Source organism: Gadus macrocephalus, chromosome 19 (genome assembly GCF_031168955.1).
Source record: "Gadus macrocephalus chromosome 19, ASM3116895v1".
Classification (NCBI taxonomy): domain Eukaryota; kingdom Metazoa; phylum Chordata; class Actinopteri; order Gadiformes; family Gadidae; genus Gadus; species Gadus macrocephalus.
The window spans coordinates 12,227,726-12,249,566 of NC_082400.1; the positions used below are offsets into that span (position 1 = coordinate 12,227,726).

At 46.2% G+C, this 21,841-nt stretch overlaps 3 protein-coding genes, 1 long non-coding RNA gene and 1 pseudogene across 4 annotated transcripts; 3 read left to right on the top strand and 2 right to left on the bottom strand.

The window, feature by feature from the left end:
• Positions 1-3,899: 3,899 nt before the first annotated feature.
• LOC132447814 (histone H2A) lies at positions 3,900-4,379 on the top strand. Its single transcript, XM_060038803.1, has one exon. It carries the CDS (start codon positions 3,943-3,945, stop codon positions 4,324-4,326), a length of 384 nt encoding a protein of 127 aa, XP_059894786.1. The 5' UTR covers positions 3,900-3,942; the 3' UTR covers positions 4,327-4,379.
• A 560-nt stretch (positions 4,380-4,939) lies between these two features.
• LOC132448034 (transcriptional regulatory protein AlgP-like) lies at positions 4,940-16,584 on the top strand (annotated as a pseudogene).
• On the bottom strand, positions 7,559-8,313 carry LOC132447823 (uncharacterized). The gene is made up of 2 exons (XR_009523217.1): positions 7,871-8,313; positions 7,559-7,795 (listed from the first exon to the last, which is right to left on the bottom strand). It is a non-coding gene; the product is annotated as an uncharacterized LOC132447823 (long non-coding RNA).
• On the top strand, positions 11,359-12,077 carry LOC132447811 (histone H1-like). The gene has a single exon (XM_060038798.1). The coding sequence runs from the start codon at positions 11,414-11,416 to the stop codon at positions 12,032-12,034; it is 621 nt and encodes a 206-aa protein (XP_059894781.1). The 5' UTR covers positions 11,359-11,413; the 3' UTR covers positions 12,035-12,077.
• A 1,893-nt stretch (positions 16,585-18,477) lies between the features above and the next one.
• Positions 18,478-18,983, bottom strand: LOC132447473 (histone H2B 1/2-like). The gene has a single exon (XM_060038259.1). The coding sequence runs from the start codon at positions 18,904-18,906 to the stop codon at positions 18,529-18,531; it is 378 nt and encodes a 125-aa protein (XP_059894242.1). The 5' UTR covers positions 18,907-18,983; the 3' UTR covers positions 18,478-18,528.
• Positions 18,984-21,841: the final 2,858 nt, after the last annotated feature.

The following is a 21,841-nucleotide window of genomic DNA, read 5'->3' on the forward strand; positions in this document are numbered from 1 at the left end:
ACATTGACAAGTCATGTCTAATTTTGGCGTCTTAACGGTCGCAGCCAACGGGTTGTTCCATTCCTATATTATAGAGGTGTTAGAAACATTAAAAAAATGTATCGTTCCTTGTCAAAGCTGCTTGGACTGATTCCTCGTCGTCCAATGTTGCTGGTCAAAAACCCTCCTAGAAGTGCTGTTACTGTTACATAACCTGACCATTTCTAAAAACAAAACAAACCAATTAAACGGGCTGAAATGTAAATCGGACACCAAGAAGAAAAGATAATCTGTTAAAAAAAAAAGCGCATCCAGAAACAACAAAATGTAGTCAGTTAGAGGAAAAATATATTCAATTCACCTCTGCATTCTCTGACCCTCCCCTGGCGTTCTGCTTCTTTGAGGGGAGAAATTAACCAACGGTTGCATGAAGGACCCATGTTCTACCCGTGTCGTATATTTTCAGGCTGTCGCTATTGGGTTTTCCCTAGGCGTTCCCCCCCGGCTTCCCCTCTCCGAACGGAGAGGCCCGGGGCAGCAGCATTGCCCGTCTCTGCCGCCACCTCACTTCCAGTGGTTGGAGCTTTGGTGGCAGAGCTACCGGGTATTATCGCCAGGGAAGCCACAAACCTTGGCCTTGCGGTGCCCATGCCACAGGACCCCTGATCTTTACTAAAGACGGCTGTTTTTTCCCCACACAGTTAACGCCGGAGCCTACCGGCCAGACCATAACTGTTTCTCACGCATCTCTGATGGTTCCTGATGGAGACCTTCTGTTTGTCGGAGGTTGAACGGGGCGAGCAGCTTCTGGCATTGAATGGCCTCGAGGACTCCAAACCATCGGAGCTCATGGATCATATGCTGAATCTCCTGGGGAATAATAGGCCTTGTTTTTTATTTCGGGCTTTATTTATGCGGCAGCTGCCAGTGCGTGTCAGGGCAGCTTAAGCCAACAGCGACACCACAGACTTTCGGGCTCTGGCTAGGGAGGCGGATCGTTTTTTCGCCGCCGGGCGCGAGCGCTGCACGGCCGTATTGGCTCACACCACTGTCGACCTGGAGATGACGGACACCATCGCTGTGGCCGCGGCGACACGACGACAGCCACAGCAGTTTGCAGGCCTGTGTTATTTCCACGCCCTGTATGGACCCAAAGCTAGGAGGTGCCGCCCCCCATGCAGTTTCGTGGCATCGGGAAATGCACGGGCACCCTTTGCCTGCGGCGCTGATTGCCCTGACCACCGACGCTTCGGACTATGCTGTTGGTGCCGTGCATGAGCAGTGGGTGAACGGCGTCTGGCAGCCGCTGGCATTCTTCAGCCGGCAGCTCCGCCCCTGCGAACGGAAATATAGCACCTTTGATCGAGAGCTCCTCGGCCTTTACCTCGCCATTAGGCATTTCCGTTTCCTGTTGGAGGCTCGGCCATTCTCAGTTTTCGTGGACCACAAGCCATTGACGTTCGCGATGGCGAAGGTTTCGGAGCCGTGGTCTGCCCATCAGCAGCGCCAACTGGCCTACATCTCGGAGTTCACAACAGACATCCGCCATGTGGCGGGTAAGGACAATCACGTGGCTGATTGCCTCTCCCGGGCCATCGCAGGGGCTGTCCACCTGGGAATCGACTACACCAGCATGGCAGGTGATCAGGCCTCCGACCCGGAGGTCCAGGCTCTGAGGACAGCTGTCACGGGACTCCGTTTGGAGGACATCAAGTACGAGAACGTCGGTGCCATGCTCCTGTGTGACGTCTCCACTGGACAGCCAAGGCCGGTCGTGCCCGGTAGTTGGAGGCGTCAGGTTTTCGATGCCGTGCACGGCCTTGCCCATCCTGGGCGGAGGACATCGCAGAAGCTGGTGGCCGGGAAGTTTGTCTGGCATGGCCTTAAGAAGGACATTCGGGACTGGGCTCGGGACTGGGCTCGGGCCTGCGTGGTTTGCCAGCGAGCCAAGGTGCATCGGCATGTGACTGCTCCGCTGGCGCATTTTTCAGTGCCGGAGCGGCGGTTCAACCACGTGCATGTGGACCTGGTGGGGCCCCTGCCGCCCTCTCAAGGGTTCTGCTACCTCCTGACGATGGTGGACAGGACCACCCGCTGGCCGGAGGCTGTCCCGCTGGCATCCACTACGACCTCTGACGTGGCCCGGGCGTTCATAGGCACCTGGGTCACCCGGTTTGGCCCCCCTTCTGATGTCTCCTCTGACAGGGGACCTAAGTTCACTTCCGAGCTGTGGAATGCGGTCGCCGGGGGCCTGGGTGTGCGGCTCCATCGAACAACCGCTTATCACCCACAGGCTAATGGGTTGTGTGAGCGGTTTCATCGCTCCTTGAAAGCTACACTCCGGGCCAGCCTTACGGATGACGGTTGGGTCGATAGGCTCCCCTGGGTCATGTTAGGCCTCCGGACTGCCCCTAAGGAGGACCTGCAGGCTTCGTCAGCCGAGCTGGTTTACGGGCAGCCACTACGGGTTCCTGGGGATTTCATCCCCACCGCCACAGCTCCCTGGTCGGCGGCCCAGGAGCGGACCTCGCTCCAGGACAGGGTCCGGGGTTTTGCGCCGGTGCCTACCTCGCAGCACGGCCTCCCGAAGGCTTGTGTGCCGCCCAGCCTGCGGACGGCGGAGTATGTGTTCATCCGCCATGATGCCCATTGGGGCCTTTTCCGACCTCCCTACGACGGTCCATTTCGCGTCCTGGAGGCCGGTGACAAGGCCTTCCTAGTAGACATTGGGGGCAGGCCTGACTACATTTCGGTCGATCGCCTCAAGCCGGCCCACCTGGATCTGGACCAGCCCGTGGGGTTGGCTCTGCCCCCGCGGCGGGGTCGTCCTCCGGTTTCCAAGCCACACCGCCTCATGACTCCTGCGCTGCCTGCTGTGGCCCCCTCGGCCCCCGCACCGGTTCCGCTGAGTCGTTTCGGGCGGGTGCTCACTCAGGGCTCCTCCCCGTTGGCCTTGACTGTTCGGGAGAGTGAATTCTGGGGGGGGTGTCTGTAGCGGTATCGTAATTCACTATGTGTATGATGTATGGTTCGTGCGCCTTTTAAGGGAAGGGGGCGTGAGACCCACCTGGGTGGTGCGACGCATGACTTAAGGAACGCACCTCTGGCTGTGCGTGGTTTCTGTGTTTGGGGAAATAAATCCTTCTCGTGGTATTTTCACCGGAAATCAAGTCTCCGTCTTCATTTCATTACGATCTCCTACATTATATTATATTATAGAGATATAGAGCTCCAGGAGTCAGCAAACGGCAACAATCCCTTCTCCTCAATGCTGTGGTTCAGTCTGACAGCTCATTGGTCTATGGGCAGCAGCTCATTTGCATCAATGCTACAGACACCAGAAACAGCGCATTCTGAAGGGACCGAAACAGAGGGGAATAGCGGTAGCCGATATTGTTTTTCCTAAAAGCTATCTCCAGCAAACAGATACAAAAACATGTTTTTTTGGAACTCAAAAAAACTATGTTTACTTGTTGGGAAAACACCATAATATGTCTCCTTTAACCTCATGAATATGAAAGACTGCCTTGATACATTAGCCACAACCAGAAAATAGAAATGAACGTCTTCATTTTTATTACGTTAACACATCAAAATACTACGTGTTAACTCGCAAAAGAATAATTTGTACCCAAAATGTTCCTGCAATGCATTACCAGTCATCATGGTTAAGTTTACATTAATAAATATAAAATAATAATTGTAAAACATCGAAGTTGGGTGTAGGTAGGATATGTATGCCAAACAAAATGTTCCAGAAATTGGATTTGCCCTTAAAGTTGATCCGTCCCAATGTTGACTTCATCGCTCCTCCTGGGCGTGGAGGTAATTTATGCATTTTACCGTGATTGGTCCATTCTTTCACGTTTGAGCTGGCCAATGAGCAGAGTCCTAGATATCATTAAATACTTTACAAGGGAGGATTACCGGCCACTCTGAATTATTCAAGCAATTTAAAGTATCATGTCTGGAAGAGGTAAAACCGGTGGCAAAGCCAGGGCGAAGGCAAAGACCCGCTCATCCCGTGCCGGACTCCAGTTCCCCGTCGGCCGTGTGCACAGACTTCTCCGCAAAGGAAACTATGCTCATCGCGTCGGTGCCGGAGCTCCCGTCTACCTGGCGGCGGTGCTCGAGTATCTTACCGCTGAGATCCTGGAGTTGGCTGGCAACGCCGCCCGGGACAACAAGAAGACCCGTATCATCCCTCGCCACCTGCAGCTGGCCGTCCGCAACGACGAGGAGCTGAACAAACTCCTCGGTGGCGTGACCATCGCCCAGGGCGGTGTGCTGCCCAACATCCAGGCCGTTCTTCTGCCCAAGAAGACCGAGAAGCCCGCCAAGAAGTAAACCCCCAACCTGCCTTCAGAACCCAAAGGCTCTTTTAAGAGCCACCCTACTATACGTTAAGAGACAATCCTCTCCATGATAGATTAATCGATCCGAATCTAGCTTTCACAACAACCCGAAAATAAATACATTCATTAACCATACGTATATAGGCATAGCATAGTTCCAAACATTGTCTTATGTCCGTTATATATTGTAGGCCTATGATGTAAACGAGTGAGCCGAAGCTAAACTAGTTATAAATAGAGGGTGATGGGAGGCGCTGAGCCTTCCAATAAATTAATGCTAAACCGAGTAGTCAATGTCACAAATACATCCCACTCGAAACCATTGGTAGTATTTACAATTTAATCATAACCGACTCGTATTGCAGACATATAACTGCTCGTTATGTTATACCCTGTTATTGCTATTTTAGGTTTGTGTTGAACGTTAATACGTGACTCATGTAGGTCTGGTATCTAACACCTTCAATCCTTTAAATATATTTTACAATTACATAATCGAAGGCGTAGCCGTATAATGAAGTTAATCAAAGCATTTCCCTCTATCTACTGAGCCGCGTAATTTGCGCGCCCCGTTGCTCTCACTTAGGTCCGCAACTACCCTATTTACTCACTGCGACTCAACGTAGTAATCATTCTCAACAGCTAACCACTACTGAAACATGTCTGGACGTGGCAAAGGAGGAAAGGGGCTCGGCAAGGGAGGCGCTAAGCGTCACCGCAAAGTTCTCCGTGATAACATCCAGGGCATAACCAAGCCCGCCATCCGCCGTCTTGCTCGTCGTGGCGGTGTGAAGCGTATCTCCGGTCTGATCTACGAGGAGACCCGCGGTGTCCTGAAGGTGTTCCTGGAGAACGTCATCCGTGACGCTGTCACCTACACCGAGCACGCCAAGAGGAAGACCGTCACCGCCATGGACGTGGTCTACGCCCTGAAGAGGCAGGGCCGCACTCTGTACGGCTTCGGCGGTTAAACTACCTGACACTTGATAACGACTAAAAACCAAAGGCTCTTTTCAGAGCCACTCACATCCATATGAGATGCTTCTTCCTAATCTTTAAATGATGGGGAAATTGTATAATGCTAAAATTAAATCTGACGTGAATTGTAAATGCAACATATTAGGTCATTAATATATAACTACGATTTCTGACATGTACACAATGTTACTTGGTAGTAACATTGCTGTACTTGGTGTGTAGAGAACCAACTAGATACCTCCCCTTTATCGACATGCGTACATTTTTATGACACAACTGGGATAGTATGTCTGATTAATACGTTTATATATTTCAGTTGATCTCTGCATATTTATGAAGGAAAGTTTGGCGGCGATTATCACATAGGATTAACCCGGATACTGCCAGACCAAGCCCAATCGTAGAATGCACGTTGGTCTAGGGAGGCTGCTGTCATTTTGTTCAATATGCGTGATCAATGGGCCTAGTTCAAATAACTCTGAACGTAATTGGCTGCTTGCCGTCGCTTCCCTGTCGCCATTGTGTTAAACCAGCCAATAGCGCATGGGGGGGAAGCCAGCTTGGTGATTGGCTCCCGCAAAAACGCATCGCATCTAGAAAGAAATGTATTTTATGCCCCGTGCCCACTACCTCCGTCCGTTGACTGATCCCCATTGACTTTGAATGGGGACGAACGCGCAATGCATTGTGGATCCGTCCGTTCCGTTGGAGCCTTCCGCCCCGTGCCCACTACCTCCGTCAGTTGACCGTTGCCCATTGACTTTGAACAGACGCGCAATGCATTGTGGATCCGTCCGTTCAGTTGGAGCGTTCGCCACCGTCAGACGGCAGCGACGGTTCCGTCATCCAATCAGATCGCGTATGCAACTTTAAGCACTGTGACGCGACTCGGGCTCTGACGATACTGGAAAGTGGGAAAGCGGGTCATCTTGCCTCGCAACAAGCAGGAAGAAGCAGGAAGAACCCGGCGAAGCGATTTGATTGGCTGACGGATGCCTCTGCAAAGACTACTCCCCCATCCGTCAGCCACGCCTTCCCACGTCCGTTGACTGACGGTGCAGTGGGCACGAGGCGTTCGGCTCACGCCCCGTGCCCACTACCTCCGTCAGTTGACCGTTGCCCATTGACTTTGAATGGGGACGGACGCGCAATGCATTGTGGATCCGTCCGTTCAGTTGGAGCGTTCGCCACCGTCAGAAAGTTGAAAAATGTTCAACTTTTTCGGCAGCGACGGTTCCGTCATCCAATCAGATCGCGTATGCAAATTTAAGCACTGTGAAGCGACTCGGGCTCTGACGATACTGGAAAGCGGGAAAGCGGGTCATCTTGCCTCGCAACAAGCAGGAAGAAGCGGGAAGAACCCGGCGAAGCGATTTGATTGGCTGACGGATGCCTCTGCAAAGACTACTCCCCCATCCGTCAGCCACGCCTTCCCACGTCCGTTGACTGACGGTGCAGTGGGCACGAGGCGTCAGTCAAGAAGTTGAAAAATTTTCAACTTTTTCGGCAGTGACGGATCCGTCATCCAATCAGATCACGTATGCAAATTTAAGCACTGTGACGCGACTCGGGCTCTGACGATACTGCAAAGTGGGAAAGCGGGTCATCTTGCATCGCAACAAGCAGGAAGAAGCGGGAAGAACCCGGCGAAGCGATTTGATTGGCTGACGGATGCCTCTGCAAAGACTACTCGTCAGCCACGCCTTCCCACGTCCGTTGACTGACGGAGGTAGTGGGCACGGGGCGCAACCCTACATGCCCACTACCTCCGTCAGTTCTTAAAAGAGGAAATAAAATTGTAGGTGCAACAAATATCAATTGTGTATGTCTACTAAGCACCTCCTAGAACAGTTCTGTAATGGTTTGGGGGGCTTTGGTGCCATACCATGCAGGAAGCTATGGAGTAAAAAGCTATTTTCCATAGGAAATGAAAGGGATTCTTTAAAATATTCAATTAAATTGTAGGTGCGACAAATAATTGTATCCTTGGGTGTGTCTAATGAGTACCACCTAGTACAAAATTGACAAACCATAAATGATATTTAGCAATAAGCCATTTTTAATAGGAAATGTATGGGGTCTATGTGAAAAGTAGGCAGGAGGCATCTATGTTTAGCGGCACATGTCACTAAACATTCCCGTCAACGTGACCAATCCCCACCATATCCCAGCCTTTTGCCTGCTCCTTTGCATTTTTTTTTTATATATATAATTTTTTTTTTTTTTTTACATTATTTTATGCTACGTTTTATGAGTAGCCTATGTCAGTCTGCACAAATCCCCCCCACTTTCTCTCACACATTTTAAGTGCCCTGCCTGCTCAAACATTTCCTGGACTGTCTCTCTCAAACTAAGAACATAATGGCCCACATTAGGCTCAGACGCACGTGATACACCATTACCAATGTGTTAAAATAAAACGCATCCAATACTAGGAATGTCCGCTGGTTGCGCCACTGAGGCTATAGTAGGCTAACGAGGCTCTTAGCGTCCTACGAGTACCCTGGAGCACTCGTTAGCTACTCGTGACTCGTGAGCGTTTTCAAGACGTTCGTTACCAAAGATGCTTTCGGGAAACGGTGTGAAAACTGTACGATGCTCGTACGACCCACTCTGCGATCCACTTAGGCTAAAGATGCTTTCGGGAAACGGGGCCCAGCTCAGTTCCGAGGTCGCGTTTCCACTGCCGACAGTACCCTTTGTGGTAGGCCGGATGTCGATCGCCGCGGCAGCTACGTAAACATCGTAAACAACTTCTTCCTCCCCAAGAATGCAGACGAACGTCTCCACCTCCTTGTTCGCCCAAGCAAGCGTTTTACGCGACATGTTAATTGTAAAGAATAATACCTCGAGGCTACTGTTTGTTTGTTTTTATCCCCGCGTCACCCGGAAGTGATGATTCTGTCGACCAATCAACGGAGGGGGTGTGTAGCTAGAATTTCCCGGGGCCCTTTCAGGCGTCTCGTCTCGTTTTCGGTACCCCAACGGAGGAGTCCCGAGAACGAGGCCGGAATGGGTGCGGCAAAGTCCGGGTCACGCCCACTTTTGGCGGTGGAAACGCGACCCGATCCGCACCTTTGCGATCCGATCCGTTCCGCACCCTGCAGTGGAAACGGGCTACACACGATACACAAACTTCTCGGATGAGAAGTTTCCAACGTTCTCCAAACAGATCCGGCATAGTGTCAGTGCCGCGGAGGACCCAGGATCCCGGATCCCTTGTGGCCCACTGAACACGGTCGCTACAATATATAATATTGTAAACTTTTGGACTAATTTACCAGTTGTAAATACATTCCCAATTTTAGAACATTTTACCAATCTCTGTGATGTAGTCGCCATGGCAGCATTGATACCTAAACAGAATGAAAGAGGAAATGGATGTTGGTTAAATAATTAAAGGGTATTTTTTTCATACAGATAGCATACATTTATCTGTAGTGAGCCATGTTAAAGTGAATTCAATCAAAATCATTCTAATGCTTGCTCACTGTGTAAGCCATGGGCTCTCCGCTGCATGTAAGAGTAGGCCCCAATGTGTGTGCGGTGATGGCTGGTCTAACCTGTGCACACCGATTTCTCAATGTGCAACAGGTGTGTGCAGCCCCAGAGTCCAGTCAGACTCCTCCAGGTGAGGCTGCTTACACCAGCCATCATCCAACACACACTCGCACACAATTATTTTTCTTGGTATAATAATTCAATATGGGTTACATTAGCCTATATCATGTTTTTCTAAGGCAGCCCTGCTCATACTAGTTGTCCTGAGAACTACCCACACCCGGGGCGAGAGGACTGCCATGGACCTTTCAATACCAATGATGTTAAGGAACGTACCGATGCCACAGCAGTGTGAGATGAATTGGCTGTCCCAGTAGATCTGACCTGCAGAGCTGCTGTTATCCCAGCTGCAACCGCACGTCCCATTATGCTGTCCTAACCGCTATTTCTCCCGATTAAAATGAGCTAGATGTCAAATAGACTGCTGTCCACCCAATGCACGTGATGCCACCTCTGAAATAGGACTGGTTAGGAGTCAGAATCAAATCAGTATATAATTAGCATCTGTACGCATTTAAGATTTAGATTCAGATATAAAATGTTGATTTAGATTGAGGATGTCAATTTAGATGTAAGATTTGGATGTCTAATGTAGATTTAGGATTTAGTTTGGAATTTAAGATTTCGATAACAAATATAGATAATTATATAAGGCGTATGTTGAAAAGCTGACAGAGAGCTAAAGTGTTTCTCAGCAGGAAAAGATTGTAAACGGCCCCCATAGGTAAAAGGGTTTCAGGCATCACAACTTTGGGGGTAACCGAGGATAAGATGTCCCGACCTCCTGCCTAGAACACCCCGTCCTGCGGCTATTTATTTTCAATAAGTGTTTGAATACGAGTTCAAACAATCACACACAAACTGAACATTGACAGAAATCGTACATTTTAGGAACTCTTCTATTCAACAATATGTATTATTAATTGTCTGGGGTTATAATGTAGTAATTGCAACTGGACGTAGTTTCGTGCCACTTTTCATGTCATTTTTAACCATCTTCTAATGTTACATATCTTGCAAGGCTTTGATTGTCATATTCATGCAACCCTGACACGCCACATGGTCTATTTGTTGTATTATATTGTCCTGTTCTCGAAATGTACACATTGTGGTCGCTTATTTTATAGGGTTGTGTGTTGTATGAGTCTAACTTGAATAGGTCACGGATATGCAGTTGGATTTCACTCTACAGTATTGTGAGTTTGGATATAATTTTCTTTACTCAAAAACAGTTTTGTAGCGTTTTCTGAACTTGTGGATTCGTATTTCTACTCTTCATGTATGAAGCCAACATTAAATGCTGCCATCCAGAGTATGTATAATTGAATGTATTGCAAGTGTTAACTCGAACATTCAAATTTCTCTCTGTAGATATATTTTTTATACAATTAAGTTTCCAACCTTTTTAATATAGGCTACTGTTTGTGATACACAATCATTAAAAGTCCCCAAATGGGACGAATAAAGTACATCTCATCTATTACACCATCTGAAATCATACTGATATAACAAGCATAATTACAAAAAAGAATACTTTATTGTTATAGGCTACAATTTAATCAAAATGGTCTGGTTAACCTATTCAGTAATTTATATACTGCTGTCGAGAGGTCCCTGAGCAAGGCAACACACCCAGAATGGGGATATGAATGGCTGTAAGGCGCTGTGGATAATAGCGTCTGCTAAATGCTAATGTTTTTTTATAGTTTCTATGGAAAAATATATTGCACAACAAAAAGTCGTTCAATTAGATGGGATTCAATCGTATTATCATTGCAAAGTACAAGTAGGCCTGCCTAACAATAAAATGCAGTTGTCCCTCAACCCATAAATAGCCTATCTCTCTCAAACGATGCAGGATATGACAGACGCCAAGTTAGACTGGGGACAGAAAGCACCACGGAATGAACTACTTGTACAGTCGATACAAATAATAAATCATTTTGTAACATTTCTAACAAATTTGTTAAATGAGTCTATTTTAGAACAAGGCAGACGTTCACGTGTCTGATTGTCCTGCTGCGGCATCGCAAGCCTCTACTGACGCGTGTGTTTACCAGCCACACTATTCGTAAATTTAAACCAAAGCAACAGACACTAATGACATATTGATCACTGCCAAACGTTTGTCAGATGTCACAAGTATATGAAAAAGCACTGTCCTCATTATTAAAGTGCTACGGCATTAATAAAAAAGGCATCTCAAAGAAGTCTTCGTTGTATCATAACCATGACACATCGCAATATAAGCGTTTTTAGAAGTATTCCCGATATCCATGGAGCCTACAACTCGGCACGTTTGAAATGTAACATGTCTTCTTGTAGTTTGTTAAATATACGTGTCAAATATTGAAATAGTGTGACAATTGTATCCACATACAACGAAGGAGGAAACACAAATGAGACCATATTTCCTCCTGACCGAGAAACCCTTCGCTGGTTGAGTCTCTACGGTTCTCATATTGTGTATAAGGACAGCCCACCGGCGCCGGTCAGACACAACTCTAATTCAGACCTTTGTACCAGAACTACTCGCGAAGATGGTTGAAGTCGCACCTACCGCAGCTGCTGCCGCCGCACCGGCCAAAGCAACGAAGAAGAAGACGGCAGCCAAGCCGAAGAAGGTCGGACCCAGTGTCGGCGAGCTGATCGTCGAGGCTGTGTCTGCTTCCAAAGAGCGCAGCGGAGTTTCCCTGCCCGCACTGAAGAAGTCCTTAGCCGCTGCCGGCTATGACGTGGAGAAGAACAACTCCCGTGTCAAGGTCGCCGTGAAGAGCTTAGTGGCAAAGGGTACTCTGATCCAGACCAAGGGCACCGGAGCGTCCGGTTCCTTCAAAGTCAGCAAGGAGGCGAAGAAGCCAGCCGCTAAGAAGGCTGCTGCACCTAAAGTGAAGAAGCCCGCAGTCAAGAAACCTGCTGCCGCTAAGAAGTCTACCCCAAAGAAAGCCAAGAAGCCCGCTGCTAAGAAGCCTGTGTCGGCTAAGAAGGCGACCCCGAAAAAGGTAAAGAAGCCAGTTGCTGCCAAGAAGGCACCGGCCAAGAGCCCGAAGAAGGTCGCCAAGAGCCCTAAGAGGGCAGCAAAGCCCGTGCCTAAGAAGTCTCCTGCAAAGAAGGCAGCCAAGCCCAAGATCGCCAAGAAGGCGGCATCCAAGAAGAAGTAGATCACCCAAGTGTTCCATCAAAAAGGCTCTTTTAAGAGCCAACCACTCAACTTTAAGAGCAAATGTTCTGTCCACTCTTGTAGCATCTCCTACTCTCCTGTCCTAATTTCTCTCTTACAGAGGGATATCCACGCGGTACGTTTTTTTTGCGTGATCAACAATGCAATTGTGAAAGTTATTGAAAGGTTGCCAGAATCTGCGATACGTAACAATCCTTTACATTTCAAAAGGACGGCTACGGTCATAATGCCTTTTTTCTACACGTCCGTTGACATGCACCCTGATCCTCCTTATTTTGTCATTACTAATACAGAAGTGTGTGGCATGAAAAATGAATGAATTATATAATGTTTATAATATACTAAGATTGAAGTTGGTATTTGGATTATAGAAGTGTAACGGCATTGCTCTCATACTATATCTCAAATCAGGAATCTAGGTTGTTGAAATATCATATGGCCATTGTCCTACGGCTACTCAAAAGTTTAAACCCAGGATGACATGTAGTCCTGAACACCATTCCTACCCCAGGCGGCCAACATTCATTCTGCTCCTGGAGTTATTGTCCCGAACCCGGGATATGGGCACGGCAGCTGAGACCAAGGGTATTGTATTGGTCCTCATTGGGTGGCAGAAAAATGTGATACACTTAAAGTTTGCACTTTAATAGTGAGACAATGCATGTGCGTCCTCTCTGATGGGTGCCACTCGCTCCAACATCCAATTAAACTAATCATATAATAATATTTAAACAAACGATTTGATCAAATGTTATCAAATAGGACCAGCACAGAGTTTCACCTAATTTTTCCACCCTCATAAATCTACTATTACTTTTCCATTATCTATTAACTAAATGATACCTAGCAAATATTTTTTTATAAATAAATATACAGATATGTTCCAAATTGGTTAGGTACAGAATGAAAAAAATCCGCGCTCAAATGTGTTTTCAAATGCCCCAAAGAGAACTGAAGAGAAAGTCAATAGCGCGCTCTGCCAGAAAACCGTTATTTGGTTCAAAAATTGAATTGAACTGTCATATTGAAGGCGGGACATCAGCTCTTGTCAAATGACCTATCAGCTTTGGGCGGGCTTTCCGGGGCGGGCTTTCCGGAGCAGGCTATATAAACTTCGATCAACTGCTACATGCTTCACACAATTTCTGAAACGACGAAATGGCAAGAACCAAGCAGACCGCTCGTAAGTCTACCGGTGGCAAGGCGCCCAGGAAGCAGCTCGCCACCAAGGCTGCCCGCAAAAGCGCCCCGGCAACCGGTGGCGTGAAGAAGCCCCATCGTTACAGGCCCGGGACCGTGGCCCTGAGGGAGATCCGTCGGTATCAGAAATCCACCGAGCTGCTGATCCGCAAGCTGCCCTTCCAGCGCCTGGTGAGGGAGATCGCTCAAGACTTCAAGACCGACCTCCGCTTCCAGAGCTCCGCCGTCATGGCTCTTCAGGAGGCCAGCGAGGCTTACCTCGTCGGCCTGTTCGAGGACACCAACCTGTGCGCCATCCACGCCAAGAGGGTCACCATCATGCCCAAAGACATCCAGCTGGCCCGCCGCATCCGCGGAGAACGCGCCTAAACCTACTCCGTCTGCCACCCCAACAAAGGCTCTTTTCAGAGCCACCAAAATATCTAAAGAACGTTTCTCGTACCTCTATTCTGATCGCACAAACTTTATAATTAACTTCTATCACGATTGAAACTTACTCTTAAAGTGATTACATCTGCGGTATCTAGTAGGTTATAAGATGTTCAACCTCTAAAATAGCCTATATTGGAAGATTCTTTTAAATGTACATAACCTGAGGGGTGTTACTTCCACGTTTATCCATGATTGCAGAAGGACACAGGCAAATTAATCTAATGTAATCAATTTAGTTGGCATTAGCCAACACGGTAGTTTGACACACTGCATCAATGATCTAAATGTAAACGTAAACCTAACCTTCAGTTCCACATTTGCTGAACCATAATAATTAGCCTATATATTTTATATCTGTTTCATCTTTTCCATTTCAATGGGGGGCTATAAGCTTTCGACTTGACTACTAGCGCTACCTCTTGGGCGGGAATGTATTCTTCTGTGATTGGTCAATCCTTTTCAAGTCTGAGTCGGCCAATGAGCACGGACCTCACTGATTATATAGGCCGGCGTGCTCGTTGAAGCATTATACTTTGAATTTCACCAGAATTTAAATCAATATGTCTGGAAGAGGCAAAACCGGCGGAAAAGCAAGAGCCAAGGCGAAGACCCGCTCATCCCGTGCCGGACTCCAGTTCCCCGTCGGCCGTGTGCACAGGCTTCTCCGCAAAGGCAACTATGCTCATCGCGTCGGTGCCGGAGCTCCCGTCTACCTGGCGGCGGTGCTCGAGTACCTGACCGCTGAGATCCTGGAGTTGGCTGGAAACGCCGCCCGCGACAACAAGAAGACCCGCATCATCCCTCGCCACCTGCAGCTGGCCGTCCGCAACGACGAGGAGCTCAACAAACTCCTCGGTGGCGTGACCATCGCCCAGGGCGGTGTGCTGCCCAACATCCAGGCCGTTCTTCTGCCCAAGAAGACTGAGAAGCCCGCCAAGAAGTAAACGACCAACCTGCCTTCAGAACCCAAAGGCTCTTTTAAGAGCCACTCAAATGTTCCCTAAAGTGCTACTTTCCTGTTTCTGATTAATATCTGTATGAGCGAGAAGGCAGTCCACACTGTTAAAGGCACCCAGTGCAACTTTCCAGGCTTAAAAATAAACATTCAATTTCTAGTCTTTTTTACACGTAGTAAGTTTCAATAACTCCATCCCATTACATACCGACATTTAAGCAGCAAAGATGAGACGTCGTTGTGTGGTGAGAACTGATACAAAATCGATAACAACAACGCCGCCATTTTCTTTATTTTTTTGTAACCTACAATAAATAAAGCAGGCTTCCAGTCAATGGAAAAATGGCTTCTCCCCACCGGCGATTGTTGTTGTTTACGATTTTCTATCAGTTCTCACCACACAACGACGTCTCATCTTTGCTCCTTGAATGTCGATATGTAATGGTATGGAGTTATTGAAACTTACTACGTGTAAAAAAGACTAGAAATTGAATGTTTATTTTTCATTGAATGTTTACATAAAGTTGCACTGGGTGCCTTTAAAATAAAGTTTATAAGGGCGACTATTTTAACTTAACTGTCTTCATCAGGATGAGCCAAGATACATTTAGATCGGACGTATAAAAACAATAATTTACCGTAAGCCACATTACTATGGAGGGAACATCTTGGTTGGCTGGTTTGAGACATCTGGATACTTGTTTTCACCATTTTAGGATAACGGTACTTTGGTTGAATAACGTGAAGGCGTCCTAGATAGAATTAGGTTAAATAGGCCTTTCAGTCCGACAGACTATTATGAAGTCGCACCATAGGCCTATGCTGTCCACATCAAGCTAAGCTTACAATTATTGCTCAGGGGATATGCGGATGCATGGTCAAAAATTAAATAAACCAAAGAATTTTAGCATTACGATCGACCAACCACCAATAAATAAATCAGACCCCAAGGGTATTTTAAGAGCCAGACAATTGTTCCCTAAAGCATGACCATCTTGTTTATCAACATAGGCGTTTCCTATATTCTTTGATTTACGTCAAAACGTCAAGGTGTAGGTCTATATGACTACTCGGCTCGAGTTTTGATAAGTTTATCTAATCAGGGTATTTGTCAGCGGGATTAATTAATATCGGTGAAATGTATATTTATGACTCGTATCAACTCAGAAATAGGGTCAACCATGACCATACCAGTAGGTCTACTGAAACAGATAAGATGGAGCATGCTTAAATCAGCATAATTAATAGCCTACTCTTGTAAAGCCATATCACGTGATGGAAAGTAAGTAAAGACGTATGTATCACGTGATGGAAAATATATTTGTGTTTATGTATGATATTTAAAATATCAAACGTATGTGGAAATAATCGACCGGGTACATTTTTAGATAGACTTCCTTGATTTGGTATTTAATGAATGACGAAATATAAAAGCCCGCCTGGTTTATTACAAGTAGGATAGGCCTAGTATTATTATGGTTGATTGTTTTGTATTAACATATGAGTGGAGACGATGGGCGGGGTCTGTATTGGAGCTCCCGCCCTTCGTCTCACGGTCCTCAGCAAGCCTTTATAAAGCCGGCGCGCCACTCCAGCGGTATTCATACGCTTCCTCAAGTCCCTGAAACATGTCTGGACGCGGCAAAGGCGGAAAGGGGCTCGGAAAGGGAGGCGCTAAGCGTCACCGCAAAGTGCTCCGTGATAACATCCAGGGCATCACCAAGCCCGCCATCCGCCGTCTTGCTCGTCGCGGTGGTGTGAAGCGTATCTCCGGTCTGATCTACGAGGAGACCCGCGGTGTCCTGAAGGTGTTCCTGGAGAACGTTATCCGGGACGCAGTCACCTACACCGAGCACGCCAAGAGGAAGACCGTCACCGCCATGGACGTGGTCTACGCCCTGAAGAGGCAGGGCCGCACTCTGTACGGCTTCGGCGGTTAGACGAACCTCCTCTCCAACCCCCAAAGGCTCTTTTAAGAGCCACCCACATATTCTCAAAGAAGCTTCCCCTTAATTTTGTTCTACAACCGTGTAGGCCTTGCTATTAATGCTCTTATATTATCCGGTGGCATTACTGTATCCTACTCAACGCTCTAGTTGATGGAGGGCGACTTTGTAAATTATCCTGGTTTACCAACTCACAAACTACTGAACAATGTCAATCATTAAACTATACGTTTTGTAGGAAACGTTTAATGGTGCTATTAACACACTGGAAGTGAAGCAGTATCCTAATGTTTTTATATAATTGAGTAACAATTTAACAAGGAGCTTGGGATTAGCGCCCCAACCATCCAAAAGTTTACCGGCAGGTTTCAACAAGTTACATTTCAGACATTACGATCATTATGAGTGCAATTGCTATTTAACGTCCTTACTGTTCAAATAGTCCCAAAATTACTTGCAGCCAAAAATGTAGGTCACTCAACCGAATGTGACTACACAGAACTGTCAGCAAGAGATAAGAGTAGGCTATAATATGCGTTGATCTGTCAACAAAAAGGTAGATCCTTTGAGACATGAAATGTTTGTTGTTAATCCAATAGGTAGTTTGCCGCAGTTCATTTGCAATGTCAAAGTTTAAAACATGGTGGAAATATGAAACTAGCTCCCGCAAAAATCTTCCCACAATAGTAATGTGGCTAATTGTCACATCAATAATCAATATTCTTGTCTTGGAAAAGGAATGTAGTAATGTGACATTTTACTGGTTGATGGCAAATGTACAATTTAATCTTGAAGAAATAGCTACGGTTAGTCGCCCATGTAAACCGTATTTTAACACCAACGCCTTCTTGCTCAGAGTTATTAATCAGGATTGGAAAGTAGCGCTTAAGCGAACATTTGGGTGGCTCTTAAAAGAGCCTTTTGAATCTTATGTCAGGTTAGTGGTTTACTTCTTGGCGGGCTTCTCGGTCTTCTTGGGCAGAAGGACGACACGCTCTACTGACAGTTGCTGTACCAACCTTGCATGTCTGGAAAAAGTCCTTTGAATTTTCAGGAAGAAATATGGGAAGACCTTCCAGAGCCGCTTGTCTTCGATGAAGTGTCATATCAGATGTCTAAAATACAAAAAGGAAAAAAATCTAACAGAAATGAAGTGATGAAAAGATACTTTCAGCATGTTTTAGGTTAGTCTGCAGTGCAGTCAGATATTTCTAAATAGCCTCAGCTAAGTAAATATTCACTGCAACAACAAATCTACCTGTTTATCAAGCATTCCCAAGAGGTCTTACAGCTCTTGACCAAAGGCGCACGGTACAATTTCAATAGTTGAGGGGAATACCTCTCGACAGCGGCTCTGAAGGTCCCCAGGTCCTTCGTTGTGACACATAGGAACTCATGAAAAATCGGAATAACACAAATATAAAACAAATATGGTATATTATTCCCAATCATGAGAGGTAGCAAACGTAAAAGTGCCCAACTTTCGTGTCCATTACCATTGCGTCTTCCAGTTCCAAAGCTAGCCTTTGTAATTTGCTGCGGCTTGTTGACCTTATCAGAAAATTTGTACGGGAACAGCTTTATACGACTATTCAGTCCATCAAATGTAGGGAATCTTTTTCTAATCAATTCTTTCAAACAAACATAACTCCACAGGGATAACCCCTTCAAAAAAGTCATGCAAAATAACTGGGGGGAACCCAGTGACTGGATGGAAGTAATGCACAGGCTGATTTAACCCACCGCAATTCCACAGCAGCTGGTTCTCAGAGTTATAAAATGCAGTCGCTACCCTACCTCCTCAATTTTACACACAATTAAATGCTCGATGTTGTAGGCCTTTTTACAGTGGATCCCGTGTATAAATAAGGAGAAGCTCTTTCAGAAGCATTTGGGTGGTCCTTAAAAGGACCTTTGGGTTTGGTTTGTAAACTATCGTGTCTACTTGGAGCTGGTGTACTTGGTTACAGCCTTGGTGCCCTCAGACACGGCGTGCTTGGCCAGCTCACCGGGGAGAAGCAGGCGGACGGCGGTCTGGATCTCCCTGGAAGTGATGGTGGAGCGCTTGTTGTAGTGAGCCAGACGAGAGGCCTCACCGGCGATACGCTCAAAGATGTCGTTGACGAAGGAGTTCATGATTCCCATCGCCTTGGAGGAGATGCCAGTGTCGGGGTGGACCTGCTTCAACACCTTGTACACGTAGATGGCATAGCTCTCCTTCCTGGTCTTACGGCGCTTCTTCCCTCCCTTAACGGCGGTTTTAGAGACGGCTTTCTTTGAGCCCTTTTTGGGCGCGGGCTTTGGTGCAGGCTCAGGCATTGTTGCAGTGTGACTGGAATTATGGTGTATGACCGGTGCGCCAGTAGGCGTACTAATACAGAATATATGCAAATAGGATGTGGAGATCCCTTGGTGTGATTGGATGCGCTACGGTCCGCCCTAGCGCATCGGTACGTTTTTGCGGGAGCCCATCACCAAGCTGGCTCCCCCCCTAGGCTATTGGCTGGTTAACACAATGGCAACGGCAAGCAGCCAATTGTGTAGGTCATTTGAACTAGGCCCATTGATGACACATCTTGTACTGAGCCAAACGACAGCGGCTTCCCTAGACCACGTGCAATCTACGATTGGGCTTGGTAGCCAGGTCAACTTTTCGCCTAACTTCCGTTCATTAATATGCAGACACCAACTGAAACATAAATATTTGTTAATTAAACCCACTTGTGGGCCTGCTATCAGTTATTTCGTAAAAAAAAGTAGTAATGTCGAAAAGGGTGAGGTATCTAGATGGTTCTCAAATACTGCCATGTTACCAAGTAACATATTAATTCTTAGCCTAGATTAATGACATGTGTTGCATTTACAATTCGAGGTCAGTGTTCACTTTAGTCTTAAACAACTTCGCCATCATTTACGAGTAGGAAGAAGCTTCTCATAAGGATGTGAGTGGCTCTGAAAAGAGCCTTTGGTTTCGTCGTTATCACGGGTCAGGTAGTTTAACCACCGAAGCCGTACAGAGTGCGGCCCTGCCTCTTCAGGGCGTAGACCACGTCCATGGCGGTGACGGTCTTTCTCTTGGCGTGCTCGGTGTAGGTGACAGCGTCACGGATCACGTTCTCCAGGAACACCTTGAGGACACCGCGAGTCTCCTCGTAGATCAGACCGGAGATACGCTTCACACCACCGCGACGAGCAAGACGGCGGATGGCGGGCTTGGTGATGCCCTGGATGTTATCACGGAGGACTTTGTGGTGACGCTTAGCGCCTCCCTTGCCGAGCCCCTTTCCTCCCTTGCTTTTTTTTTTTTTTTTCGCTTTTTAATATATTTTATTTAAATTTTGCAGGATTTACAATTCACTTCAGGAAGATACAAGAAAATACACATTGAAAAACACATTTGAAAAATAAGATAATAATAATAATAATTCACAAAGTCAATAAGTGCCATGGCCTCATTCTTTTTTCCCTGGAGTCAAGAGTTTGTTGTCTTTTAAGCTCTGTTTGGATCTGTTTGAATACCACCTCTCCCGAGATGGATTCCTGTTTTATAACCATGGCGCACCTAGTGTTCCACAGCTTGTTAATGACGGCACACACCACGGACCAATGAAAGTCCTGATCCATGGCAGACATGCGTTCCTCGAAAACTCCATACATAGCAGCTTTATATGTGATATTAACGTTAAAACCAATCTGTGACATTTTCCCCCAGACATACTGTGATCTGTGGCAGTCTACAAGCAGGTGCTCAACTGATTCATCTTCATCACAATTATGAATCGGACATTTAACAGTTTTAACGAAGCAGCTCCACTTCACCACTGCTCTAACTGCTAGTCTCCTTACTGAGACCAGCCACATTACGTCCCTCTTCTTTTCAGATATATTTTTGCTCCGTATGTTTTTCAGACACACCTGCTTTTCAGCATCATCTAGATATTTATAGTGGAAAATGTCACCATACAAGTCATTACACACAATTATATATATATCTTTACTGGGCGTTCCAAGCCAGTCAATATTCAGGTGTACCGATTTCTCTATAAGATCACCATACATCACTTTAAAGTAAGGCAGTGAACTTCTTGCACGACCCCTCTTCTTGGTCCAGCTCAAAGCCTCACCTATCCAAACAGCCTCTCTTTTAAAACCAGATGCAATGTTTTTACAAAATGCAATTCTTAATTTTAGCCCCAGGTCCACAGCTCCGAGCCCCCCGTTTTTTTTGTTTTTATATAGAAGCTCTCTCTTTGTAACTTCCCTTGTGGTTCCCCAGATGAAATTAACAAGCATTTTATTTATCTTTTTAAGTGTCTGGTCCTTAGGAGGAAAAATGGTCGCCAAGAACAGCAGCTTTGACATAACACATGTTTTTATGATTAAAATCCTGGCCCTATAGCTACATGATTTATTTTCCCATTTATCCAGTTCTTCTTTAATCTCTTTATCTTTTTCGTTCCAGTTTTCTCCATAACAATCAATCCTACTGAACTTTATGCCCAGGATTGTCATTGCATCTTTATCGTTTATATCTATCGTTGGTTTTGTCTCACTCTTCCCGAACCAGACACCTTCGGTTTTGTCATGGTTTAGTTTGGAACCAGAGATCTCTTCATAATGGGACAAATACTCATTAACAATGTTCAATTCTTTATCGTTTTTAATTATAATGGTAATGTCGTCGGCATAGGCCAAGACAACTACACGCTCGCCACCACTAGTGTTAATACCCGAGAGCCTTTTGTCGTTCTTAATCTTGCTCAATAAAGGGTTGATAGCGAGAATGTACAGAGCTGCTGAGAGGGGGCACCCTTGTTTTACCCCCCTCTTGATTGCAAAAGAATCCGTTAAAACACCATTTACATTTATTTGGACGGTGGATTCAACATATAACAATTTAATAATATTAATAAGTTCTTGTTTAAAACCATAAGCCCTTAGCACTTCCCACAAGTATTCTCTAGATATATAATCAAAAGCTTTTTTTTGGTCAAGGCTTATCAGAAAGAATTCGTCTTTTAGATTCCCACTGGTAATGTCTCTTAACAGACCTAAATTGTCCCACATTAGCCTCCCCCTAATGGCACATGTCTGTTCCTTTTCCACAAGTTTCTCTAGATCATCAATTAGCCTGTTTGCTAGTATTTTCGCTAAAATCTTATAATCTACATTCATAATTGTGACATGCCTCCAATTATCTAGATTGGGAAAGGGCCCCTTTTTATATATTAATGATATCACACCATGATAAAAG